The sequence below is a fragment of the Carcharhinus amblyrhynchos genome, chromosome 6, assembly GCF_965287045.1.
Source record: "Carcharhinus amblyrhynchos chromosome 6, sCarAmb.v2.hapA, whole genome shotgun sequence".
In the NCBI taxonomy this organism is placed as follows: Eukaryota; Metazoa; Chordata; class Chondrichthyes; order Carcharhiniformes; family Carcharhinidae; genus Carcharhinus; species Carcharhinus amblyrhynchos.
Genome location: NC_137329.1, coordinates 36,085,787 through 36,098,846, shown reverse-complemented (window position 1 = coordinate 36,098,846; position 13,060 = coordinate 36,085,787). Strand labels below are relative to the sequence as shown.

The 13,060-nt window shown below is 40.3% G+C and overlaps 1 protein-coding gene and 1 long non-coding RNA gene across 5 annotated transcripts in view; one reads left to right on the top strand and one right to left on the bottom strand.

Moving 5' to 3' along the window:
• Positions 1-13,060, bottom strand: part of LOC145343823 (zinc finger protein 143-like) — a 75,898-nt gene that overhangs the window by 45,490 nt on the left and 17,348 nt on the right. For 3 of the 4 annotated variants that reach the window (XR_013886803.1, XR_013886804.1, XM_080190215.1), the window contains exons 2-7: positions 12,227-12,337; positions 10,019-10,126; positions 9,050-9,133; positions 6,780-6,860; positions 6,502-6,698; positions 5,267-5,341 (exon numbers count right to left, since the gene is read on the bottom strand). Coding sequence is in view for 2 of the 4 variants with exons in the window: in XM_080190215.1 (XP_080046341.1) it covers positions 5,267-5,341; positions 6,502-6,698; positions 6,780-6,860; positions 9,050-9,133; positions 10,019-10,126; positions 12,227-12,337 (656 nt within the window). In the remaining 2 variants the exon portion in view is untranslated. The remainder of the gene's footprint in view (positions 1-5,266; positions 5,342-6,501; positions 6,699-6,779; positions 6,861-9,049; positions 9,134-10,018; positions 10,127-12,226; positions 12,338-13,060) is intronic. The other variant, XM_080190216.1, reaches the window with a different exon arrangement.
• LOC145343825 (uncharacterized) overlaps positions 1-13,060 on the top strand; it is a 78,159-nt gene that overhangs the window by 50,923 nt on the left and 14,176 nt on the right. The window lies entirely within an intron of this gene.

Here is a 13,060-nt window from a genome sequence, read left to right as displayed (position 1 = left end):
ATTAGCTGGAAGTACGCAGCCCAATCCCACAGTGGGGGGTGGGGGTGGGGGGGAAATTGACGCCCCTCAGAGGATTGGGCGCTGGGCATTGCCACCCTGGCAGTGTCAGCCTGGGCCCCCGGCATTGCCCAAAGCGCCAATGTCCAGGGGACAGGGCCTCTGGGGAGTGATCAGTGGAAATGGGGTGTCCTGCTGCCACTCTGTATTTAGGCTGAGTAACAGAGGGAGGGAGGTCAGCATCTCATGAATCCTACGAAACAAATAGTGTGCCACACAATGGACCAATTATTACGCAGACCATCACTGAGAATGTTACAAATGATGCAATGTTTCTGTCTCATGCCCCTTTTCAAATATCCACCTCAGTCTCAATACAAACTGATGGTGTGACCAGGGTCCTCTTGATTTCCAATTTATTCATTTCCTTCACCCCCAACCAGCTTCTTCTGCTTTCAGACACCCAAGAACTGTTGCCTGGCCAGTCTAGCAGGCTCAGGAAGAAGGAGGAGATCAACAACCTATCAATCTACCTACGTAATCGAAGTTCCTCATGCCTGGAAGCCTTTTCATGAATCTTTTCTGCACTCTCTATAATGGTTTAACTTTTTCCCTAAAGATGGCCAAACCAGTGTTTTACACAGGTTTATCAATTTCCTTGCTTTTATACCCAATGTCTATATTTGTAAAGCGCAGAATCCTGTATGCTTTATTAATTAATTTCTCAACCTGTCCTGCAACTTCAGTGATTTGTGAACATATACCGCCGGTCTCTCCGCTCCAAAACCCCACTTCAGAATTGAACTCATTTTATGTTATACTGCTTGTCCTTGCTCTTCTTATCAAATCAATCACATTGCACTTCTCTGGATTGACATCTCACCTGCTACCTGTTTACTCTATTCCACCAGCATACATACTTTTAAAGATTATCACATTCTCATGGTTCCAAGTTTTGTTATGAAACTCAAACTTACCTTGGTTGAGCAAGGAGATTGGGAACAACTCCCGAGGACCTCAGAATCTTTGCAAATGCATAGACTGGGCTGCACATGCACATATCTGAAAATCTGATGTTCTTTGGGGTCCTTTGCATTTGTGCCCAAAAAGACAGGCGTGAAAACCTGGATCAAGTGAATGGGTGCAGGACACCACGACCAGCAAGTGTTCTGGACAGTGGACAGGGAGAGGAGATAGGAGAGATCCCAAAAGGAAGTCCCAGGTAAAAGCCAGAGGCTGGGGACAGAAATAGGTCCCAATTAACATAGAGAAAAAGAGACAAATAGAGAAACAAACTCCAAACAGGAAGGAAGACGACTGTGAGGAGCAGGCTCTAAGTGAATAACACAGCTGAAAGTTGGTGACTTTGTGCTGCAGACTGTTGGTGCAAAGGTACCCATTTGGAGCAGACTGTTGACTCGGTGTTACCGACAGCTGGGTGGGTCACTGAGATATCCGTGGAATCTGTTTTGGTTGCATCTGTCGTTCATTGTGCAGTCTAGTGTGTTCGACCATAGTTGCTCGTTAATTCACATGCATCTCAGATCAATCCTGAATGTTATGAGTAGTAGAAGATATTGTAGATTGTTCTATCTTTATGATATTTTTTAGCTTTTTTCTCTTTGTTCAAAATCCACAGAATCTCATGGCTTTCCTTCCTGAACAAGCGTCTTGGATCTCAAACTTGGTCTACTTTAAACAAAACGTTATTGGTCCCTAACTGGATTGCAGCAACAACTTGGGAATCTGGTATATGATCACAATATTTACAAACTTTCTCCACTGAGATTAAATTAACTGGCTTGTGGTTAGGGGAGTTAACCGTACACCCTTTTTTGAAACAAGAGTTGCAGATCTCCAATCCTCTGATACCCCTTCTAAAGCCAATAAAATCTTCCTGTTATGGTTCCGGGTTTGAATCTCCATTGGATAAGCTTACAGTTTTTTTTGTGCATCTTACTTTCTGAAGGGCTGAACAGTTCTTGCAATTGCTAAAAGTTCCATTCTTCCTCCACCTCCTCTCTCACCAGCATGTCTGCAGAAAGGAGGGACAGCTAATCTTGCTAGTTTTCTTTCTATGCTATTCCGACCCCACCCTCCCACTGGTGCTTTGAACTCTTATCAGTAGACCAACAATCATTGCCCCTCTCTACATTTCTCTTTAAAATGTCTGTTCACCCACAAGGTATTTGCAATTTATAAACTTAGTATAGATTACTGCTTTGGGATCCTGGCTTTGACTTAAATGTCCCTCATAAATAACAACATTTTGCCCCTTGCTATACTGTCGCAATATCCCCTACCCAAACTGCCATGGGGGTGGAGAAGGAGAGAAATACAAAATTGCATCACGGATTCTCTGCTTACTTTGTTCTCCTTCAACCACATATCATGTACCATTCAAATACCTGTGTTAAAATCTTGCTCTCTACCACCCCACCCAGAGATTCTCCTTAGGATATCCTCCCTCTTTTCTCTCTCTACATTGATTCCTCACTCTAGCAGTGTTAATCATCATTTCAACTCCTCTTGCCCACTTCCCTTATTTTTATTAATTGGGTGTGGTGTTGCCGGCTGGGTCAGCATTTAATGCCCATCCCTAATTGCCTTTTAACTGAGTGCTTTGCTCATTTCAAAGGGCATTCAGTGTCAACCACATTGCTGTGAACCTGGACTCACATGTAGGCCAGTGCAGTAAGGGTGGCAGATTTCCTTCCCTAAAAAGGATATTAGTGAATCAGATGGGTTTTTTTTTGTTTTACAACAGTTGAGAATAGTTTCATGGTGATCATTAATTCCAGATTTTTATTGTATTCAAATTTCACCATCTAACATGGGATTTGAACCTGGGTCCCCAGAGCCTTGTGTCTCTGGATTTCTAGTCCAATACGCCACCACCTCCCCTGTTGTCCATATACCTAACTGCTATATAAACTTTTATGCAATATTAACAGCCACCATATCCACTGAGAGATCTTATGCGACCTCTCTACTCCCATCAGTTTGCAGAATTGTAGACGAAGCCTTCACCAAGCAGTTCTTTATACACTTTCCAACTAAAAGGTACCTCCCCCACTCCCCTATCCACCTACAAATGCACTAAATTCCAACAGTCTATAGACTTTCTTCCTCCCATTTTCCATAATGCTTTATCAATCACTACTCTACTTCACCACTCCTTCGATCCTTTGTCCTTGTCCCAGCCAGTCTCCTTTGTCTGGGTTTCATGTCTGTCATCTCAGTTCCAAGGAATACTGGCTGGTTCAGCCACCATATCAAGCAATATCAAGCATACCAGAGCATACTAAGCACAAATAGGCCTCAATCTCTTTTGCCAAAAATGTCCACTATGCAGAGATCAACCTATCTTCTCATCTTCACTACCATCTGTCTTGTTAAATCTCTCTCTCATCACTCTCACACTTACCTACAAGTGCAAGAAGAATCATGGACTTCTTTGTTATTTTGAAAACCTACATTTAATTGATTCTGCAGCTCCCCCTGCCACAACTGCCCTGCTCTTGAAACCAAAACCAAACCTTCCACTGGGTCCCATGTAATAGCTTTGAACACTTGCCTCTCCATCTCTTTTTCTCTCTCATTTCTCTCCCATATCCCCCATAGCCTTTCTGTACTCCTCTTGTCCATGAGACCTATTTCCTGCTCTTCTGACCTCATTCATAAACTGCTGACTACTCAGCTTCTTTTCTTGACTTCCTTGCTGGCTGACATTGTAAATGGCTCCCTTTATCTTCCAAAATCCCTTCTCAAAACTCCACTCCAACCCCTCAATCCTTCCACCTCATCTCCAACCTTCTTATAATCTTCCCTTTCCCCTCCAGAGTTCTTGCATGTGCTCTCACCCCTCAAATCTGCACCTACCTTTTCCATCTTTCTGCTTGAATTTCTCAAATGAATTATTGATCTCTCTCACAGCACTGAAACAGCACAAATAGCATTGCCTATGACGGTGATTAGATTGCATTTTTGCCTTCTTAACTTCACATTTTCATGTCAGAATTAAATACCAAACATTATATCATTGCAACTTTTATTGTTCTGATCGAGTTTCTAAGCTGAGCTCACACAAAAGTGCTCTTATTATCAACCAGTCCCAAAAAACCAGCAGCAAATGAGCAATTTTAAAACTTAATTCAAAGTTTCCCTCATTATTAAAAAGTTTCTTTATGTAATTCAGTCTTTCTACAACATCAACCCATCAACATCAACCTTTGTAAGTTTACTGCTTGTTCCTTTCATTCTTAATACAATCCTCTTGAGATTAATACACTGTGCCTGTTACATGAATATGTTTTTGCTTTCTCGCATCCCTTCTACAATTATGGACACTGCAAAATATCATCGGCAACCTATTCCTATTGATCTTCTGAAAAAAAATTACACAGTTATCAAAAAATTAAACAGGATATGCTATCTCTTAGCTTGGAGAGTCTTATTTACATGAAGGAACCAAGAGAGAGCTGGGGTTTCAGTTTAAATGGTGAGGAGGAGAGAGAGCTAGGGGACTTTGTTTAAATTTAAATGGTGAAGTGAGAGAGAGCTGGAAGTTTCCTTTTCAATGGTGAGATGGACAGAAAGTTCTGTTCTAATGGTGAAAGACAGAAAGAGAGACCATGGAGTTTTTGTTCCAAATGGTGAATTGGAAAGACAGCCAGAGGTTGCTGTTTCAAATGGTAAGATGGGCAGAGAGTCAACAGTTTCTGTTTTAATAGAGAGGCAGTGAGAGAACTGGGGTTTCTGTCTGAGGGGACTTTCCATGGATATGGAAACGATGTTTCGCTTTGCAAAGGGGATTAGAAATAGGAAACACAGTTTAAAAATAAGGGTCTTCCACATAAGGCAGAAATGAGGAGAATTTTTTTCCCTCAAGAGCGTTGCAAGTCTGTGATGCTCTTCCTTAGAGATCGGTGGAGGAAGGGCCATTGAATATTTTTAAGGCAGAGATAGTTAGGACTCCTGATGAGCAAGGGAGTCAAAAGGTATTGGGGGTCAGTAGGAAAGTGTTGTTGAGGCTATAATCAGGTTAGCCATGATCTTATCAAATGGCAGAGCAAGCTCGATGGGCCGAATGGCCTCCTATTTCATATTTTATGTTAGCTATCATGCAGACCTTGAGTCTGATGTGCTAGACAAGCGCTAGAAGAGTTGAGAGGGGCAATATTAATGAAAAAAAGAGTGCGGTAATATGAAAATTCACAAAATCAATGTTATTGCTCCAGTGTTTACTGCACAATAACTAATGCCTTACCTGCATTTTTTTCTCATGATCACTCTCATTTACTAGTCCTGTACTGCTGACACTCTCACTTCCATCAGCAGTTACCTACAGAGAAAGAATATTAAGTGCATTTGGGTAAAATGCTAAGAATTACGTTTAAATCCTGATACAATTTATGCCAAATTTATTTATTTCTCACAACTTCTGACATACACCCAAGCTTCTGACCATATTACACCTTCAGTACCCAACAAGACCGTTAGGTACCAGATCAGAAACCTCAGGGTATATTGTGCAGCCAGGCTAGACCTGAACAATCTTCTATTTTGGCATTAGGGTGAGGATAAGATGTTTCACTGCAGGTGTGATTTTACTAACTAGGAAGCTTTTATCAAAACAAACTTTATTTAACAACACGGTTTAACTATAACGAATTAATTAGCTTAACCTTTCACAACTGAACAATATCTAAACATGACAAGAAACTAATCTTAACTGCTAACCTATCACTATGTTTCCCAATTCAAATAATATTCTTCTTATAGACTTAACCCACGCCCCCCCCCCTTTAAAATTAGTTAGCAAAACACAGGCATACTTGCTGTGACTTAGGTTACCAGTCCTGGAGCTTTCAGAACATCTCTGGAGAGAAAGAGAGAGAGAGACACTATTTTCTTCTGCAGCCCAGGCAGCAACTGCTTGTATTTAAAATGAAACTGAAACCCTTTCTTTCCTGCAAGCTTGGCTTCTCCCATTAAGTACATGACTCTGTCCCTGTAAATCAACCTAATCAAAACTCTACTCTGGAAATCGGGGGAACTCAAGTAAACACAAATGCATTTGCTCCAGATCTAACATTAAAAATTAAGAATTATGTAACAACCCAGGAGATTCAGTGGTGCAGTAGGTAGTGTCTCTGCCTCTAAGCCAGAAGCTCTGAGGTAAAGTCCCACCCAAGGACTTGATAGCCAAGGCGTAATGCAGCCAACAGATTGACTATCAACCTGCAAAATTCTTCCAACATACCAACAGCAAGCAAAGAGAGCAGGAGTCAGCTATGCTTGGTGCAGGGTGGTGCTCCTCAAGCTCTAAGCCCCTGATGACAGGTTAGTGCCTTGTTCCAGGAAAAACTGGCTTTGTAGACATATGCCTTGTGCACCACTAGGTGCAGGAAGTAAAACAACAAAACAATGTAACAGCGTCAGTGAAAGCCAGATTGAGGCATCAGGTGATGTTACAAAGTTGGCATTTAAACAGACACTTACTTTTGTGGCATATTGCTCAAGTGCAGTGATGGTCTCAGGATCTACTGTGGCTTCTCCCGTGTGTATTCCTGTCAAGGTGCTATCGGCTTGAACAGTAAGGATGGTATCAGATTGTGGAACTTGTATTGTATGGTGAATATAGGCAGTAGTTCCATCTTCCAACTGAACTGCTTGTACTGCATTTGGATCATAGCCATCTTAATCATAAAGACATGAAAAATAGTGAATAATCATATTTTTCTCGTAATAGCTTTACTGTAATTTGTTTAACAATTTACCTTTTGGTGTATGATGGATAAATGCAGTTGATCCATCCTCTAGTTGAACTGCCTGTCCATCCTCAAAACGCAAACAGTCTCCTACAAGAGCCAGCAGAAGTGTTTTTGAATAACTCCATTTCCGTTCTTTTAGGATATTGCAACATAAACGAATCAGTCCCACAAGGACTCAGCAGATAAAGGCATCACTTTTGCTGTAACTAAGCCATTCATGTGTCACTGTTGTATATGTTAATGCAACCAAACTACGGAGAAGAAAAAACGCAACCTGTGCATCCGCTTGAGGTAGCTATCCAATAAAGCTTCATGTGTGTTATGCAGGTGAGGACAGCATTGTTATCCACCATGATGTCTTCCACTGTCAAATACTATCTGAACCCAAATTTTAAAAAAAGGTCACAAAACAGCTCTCAATTACATAAATATACAGAAACCCATTTCACATCATTAATAGGAAGGATATGATGTAGTAGTAGTATCATTGAATTAGTAATCCAACGTTTGGGGATATCTCATCATGGCACCAGGTGAAATTTAAATTGAATTACTAACATCTGAAATCGAAAGCATGTCTTAGTAATAGTGACGATGAAACAGTCAATGTTGTAAAACACCATCTGGTTTATTAATAACTTGTACGGAGTCTGCCATCCTTTCCTGGTCTGGCCTACCAGTGACTCCTGATTAATAGCAGGTCCTCTGAAATGGCCTAAATGGACCTCAAGTTCGACCATCCCACCGCAGAAAGATTATAGCAGTTTACCACCTTTTCAAGGGCAAGTAGGGATAGGCAACAAATGCTGGCTCTGTCAGCAACCCCCCTTTCCCATGGAAGATCAATGGAAAAAATATTTAAATTCTATATTTACCTTTTGAGATTAATTTTAACTAACCTAACTGCAACAATTTAAAGTTAAAGTTCTGTGTGTTTAGGTAGAATGCATCCATGTTTTCTGAATGGGAGCCCAAGCACCAGGATACCACAAACTACTTTACGGTTAATGAATGATTTTAGAAGCACAGTCACTGCTACGAAGAGGTAAATCCAGAAGTCAGGTTGTACACAGCAAGGTCACAGAAATAGCAAACGAATGACTAGGGAATCAGCTTTGGTAGCACTGACAAAGGGACAATGTTGGTCATGTTGCAGGAAGCACTTCAATTCATCAGTACATCCAAGGTATTTTGCAAGCACCTGAGATGGCAAACCTGGCCTCAGTCTGTGTCGAATCAAAAAAGCTTTGGGTGGGGGCCATCTTACCAAAAAAAAATTCTAAATGCCAAACGAGTGTGAAAATGCAAGAGAATCATGCTTTTTTTTGGGCGAGATAAAAATCAAACCTTACCTAACTTTGTTAAAAATATTCAACCAAATTTTGTTTCTTGCCAGCAGGGACAGGGGAGCTGGGCACAGCTTGCCAGAAAGCCAGCAAAGGCTGCCATTGCACATGTACAATGTGACTACCTCCCCAGCTATCATTGGCTTGCAAGGCCAACCGCTCCCCCCCCCCCCATGCCAATAGCCCCTGCCTCCACCCCCCCCCCACCCCCCACCCCAATGCCAATAGCCCCTGCCTCCACAACTAAAACAGTGTCCAACATTAGATATGATTCTGCGATTGGATAACAGATGCAAAATAATCCTCAGTGTGCTAGAAATATGCCAACAACCAATTTAAGATTATCAGTCACACAGACGGTGTGGTGCATTTATGTATATTGGAAGCAACATATATTAATACACAGGGTCTTGTCCTCTGCAGAGAGACAGGACGTGTATATATATTGCGCCTGCTTCAGCTTAACAAAATATGTTATGGTCATTCACTGGCTCGTTCATCAGGGCAATACCATAGCCTGTTCCTGTGCTGTAATTTTTTTTGTTCTTTGTTCTGAAAGCTTCAACAAAACATTTCATTTTCAGCAATATTCAAGTTCTGTACTACCAAATGACTATTTGCATCTATTTATTATTTATAGATATATTATATCTATATTTATTATACCTATATTATGTTTATTATTTAAAAACTATACCACAGCATAGTATTAGCATCATATTTTATGTTTTGTCATGTTGAGTTTGAGCGAATTATAATTTATACCTTTACAACTGAGAGAGTGTTTCAAGTTTGATTTTGACTATTTGAAAATGACGTTCACAGTTCACAATCAAATTTACATGCAGTTGCTGTCAAGTTAACGTGATAAAAAGCAAGACTAGGATAAATTACCTAACTTCTTGCAGACATCAGTTGATCATTACTTACCTGATTTTGGTACTGAAACTTGTTGGACATATGCTGCAGAACCATCCTCTAGTTGAATCACTTGACCATCAACTAACTTCCCATCTGAAACAAATCAAATATATCTCATCATATTGGAAAGTGCAGATTCTTTCAAGCACCCAGTAAGTAAATCTACCTGTGTTTGCATTGCTGAGCTATACAATTCTGGAAGGTTCCAGGTACTAACCCTGCTCATGTCTGTTTTACCTGATACCATGATGTGGATGTGCCGGCGTTGGACTGGGGTAAACACAGTAAAAAGTCTGACAACACCAGGTTTTCTGTAAACTGTCTGTGCTTTATATGCTCTGTCTGAGGCCAGAACTCTCCATTCACCTGACGAAGGGACTAACCCGAAAGCTTGTGCGTTTACTATCAAATAAATCGGTTGGACTAAAACCTGGTGTTGTCAGACTTTTTACTGTGTTTACCTGATACCAGCCAGGGCAACAATAGGTTATTAAAATTGGCCACAATATCCCGAGGCTAAGGTGAATGAAAGAAAATCAATTAGGCTTCTTATTCATGATCAATGATTCTGCTGGAAAGTTGGTGAAGGGAGAGAAGATCTCAGGTGTATTTTAATGCTCACTATTGTTAAATTATTGTTATATTCAGTGTGTAGACTAACTCAATCAGAGGCACTCAATGGCAGCAGGTGTCTGTAGAATTTGTATCCAGTACATCAACAGAGGAAGACTGAAAAGTGGACAAAAAGCATTAGTGGCAGTTGGGAGAGGTTTTGGGGCAGCAGTGATGAAGGAATGGGAAACACTTTTTAATATATAAACGACTGATACACATTTAGTTCCTAGAATGTTAAAAATCTTGTGTTTACCATCACGCTAAAACAAAGTTAGAGTTGTAAACAAAATTATGTCAAAAGGCTAAATTAGGCAAAATACACATGGACTAAATAACAGAATTGCTGTACAATTAGAAATTCACCATGAAAGTCTACACCTTTAGGATTGTGTTGAATATATGCTGTCGTCCCATCTGCAAGAGTAACAGCTTGTAAACTCACACCATCCATATTTTCTAGTCGATCACCATCTAAATTTTAAAAAAAACTAATTAAAGCAATTTTGTACAGAAATTCAACAATCTTCTCCCTACATATATCCACATAAATGCACACTCATACAGTAATAGAGTCATTGAGAAAAGGTTATTAGAAAAAACTAATCAGCAATGCTTACAAACACCTTGATTACAATGCATTACCACAACATTTGTGATTCTATACTCTCCCAATAAAAAAAAGTCTTCTTTTCTCATTAGGTTGATCTTCACTACAGAACATTCCACTATTGTTGTCAGTGCCATTCTTAACATGGAGTCCAAAGGTGTGTGGGTTAGGGTGATTGGCCATGCTATAATAGACCCTAGCATCAGGGGATTAGCAGGGTAAATACATAGGGTTATGGGAATAGGGCCTGAATGGGGTTGTGGTTGGTGCAGACTCAATGGGCTGAATGGCCTTCTTCTGCACTGTAGGGATTCTGAAAGGGTAGTGATAAGGATGTTGTGCTTACTAATTTCAAACACAAAGGGAAACTCAACATATTCCCTGGAATACTTTGCTGAAGTCAGGAATTTGCCATGTGGCAATCTACAATACATAAATCCGTAGTTTACCATGTCTTAGCAAAATGCCTTGAAGCACAAAGCTATATCAATGTGGTGTCCTTTTAAATTTCAAAAATAAATTAACTTTGTGTTATGGTAGGGTTTTTCTCTTCTGTTCTGAGAACACCTGAATTCGTCAACGCTATACAAAATTGTCTGCGACAATGTCTGCATAATTTACATAAACACTGACTAAAGCATCTGCTGATTACTACTGTCAGAACTTTCAATCATGTCATTACATGTAATTTCAAAGAGAGATTGTGAACATTTGAGGACTTTGAACAGCAAAGAATTGTCAGAAATGAGGGCAATGTCTTTTAATGAAGACATGTGCTTTAAATTGACCCCAATTTTTCTTCACCACCCCCTCTTCCTTCACCAATAGTTGAATCAAACACAGATGTCAACAAATGATGGTGTTTTGCCTTTCTTCCTTTCACCTGTTCTCACAGTGGTGTTAACAGAATTGCCCAGGCAACTGGAAACAAATTTAAGAGAAAATGTTGCACGCATTACACTTGAAAGGACTCTATAATGCCACAGAAAACAAGAAGACTGACACAAACATTGGGTTGGATTTTATGCAGTCCATCAGGAATCATGGCAGCCAGGTAATTTGAGTGTGTCCCTGTGTCAGTCTTCCGATGGTGGGAAAACCTTTCTTAGTTAAGTCAGAGAGAACTACTGGCAATGGGTTTTCAGCTTGTCTCATTAATAAACCGACTGACATCTATTAACATTAATCCATTGCAATTTAGTGGTGGTTCAGGGATTAAACAGAGGCCTCATTGGTCTCCATACCCTTGGAATGTCGCTCAAGAAAAGCTATCGGGTTTGCCAGTGGCCTTCCAGAAGGGAGTGTAGAAGGTCTCTTGTTATGAAAAACTCTGTGCTCAAACAAGGGACCTGGCAATGGCTGTGGAAAGACATCCTTTCCACTCTTGCTTCTGATACTGCATCCTCCCCTCCCATGACCCCCACCCCACCTTCACATACCTGTGGCTTAGGGTTTCTCCACAATTCTGAAGCTCAGGTTGGTGCAGCACCACCAGCAGGCACTGTTCCCATTGGTATGGGCAGCATGAAGAGCTGCAGGCCTTTGACTGGAGCTCTCAGCAGGTTGGGACCTCCATCACAGGTAAAGCCCCATGACAGCCAATTAAGTGCCCAAAGGATACCTGATTCCACAGGCCTCCCTTGAGAGTTTCCAAAAGTTTGATGATCAGTGGGTGTCACCACTGTTGGCCAAGCAAATTCCCAGCCATCTCTTTCAACCATACAGCCAAAAATTGTGAAATTAAGTGAATAATATTAAACGGACAGAAATCACCTGGCTTCATTCAGTAATTTCTGTTTACTTTGTAAGCTGTTGCTACAGTAGTTATTTAAGAAAACTCCATGCTATTTATGGAAGTTGCCACCTATTCTTCCAAATCATTGGAGTGAACCTCAAAAATGTTCAAATAATGGATCAAAATACAAACCGGAACAGAATAAAGATCAATAATTGTAGTGATTTACCTGTTACCGCTACAGCTTCTGTTAGGCACAGTGTGACATGCTGACCATCACCTACTCCCTGGAACTCAGCCATACTTTGGGTTTCTCTGTTTATCTGTGCCAATAACATATCTAATAAAATGACATTTGATTAGAGTTAATGGGCGTCACCCACTTCCAGCAAGAAACAACACATCAACACAAGTAGTCAACGAAAAACAAAGTGTACATTTCTGTTAAAATTATCGTGAGATAGTAATACATCAATTAGTGGGAATAAAACGATATTTTGAAAAATTATAAAGATAAAACAGTTTGCAAAATCTGCAGTTTATTAGGTTTCAATTGTGGTTTAAAAAATCTGCTATTGCAAAATAAAACTGCTCATGTTGCAGTGTCTCATGCCACATATCATCATGTTCCACTTTCTCTCTGAAACATTTCCACAATGTGAAATTGAACAGAGAGGAAATGGATATTAAAAGTAACAATCTAATAATATCAAAAAAATAGCAGCTTTAATTCCCCACATGGCAAATAAATTCAGCTAAGCCATCAAGGGGACTATCGGGGCAGATGGTGAGGTGAGACATGGGTAAGGAAAAAAGAAACAGATGTATGAAAAGTTATACTAGGTATTCCTGCATATCACTTAGCGGTCAGCAGCACTGACAAGACAACTGTCCATCCTCAAGGGAACGGTATCTGCTGGGTGAGGTTACTTAGAGACATAGTACTGTATACAGAGCAACTTGACTTCCTTCAAATCATCAAAAACATAATTTGCAAATCTCACAAGTAGAAGAGGCCTTAATAATATGCCAAATTGAATAATACTGTTTAAATGAAATTCTT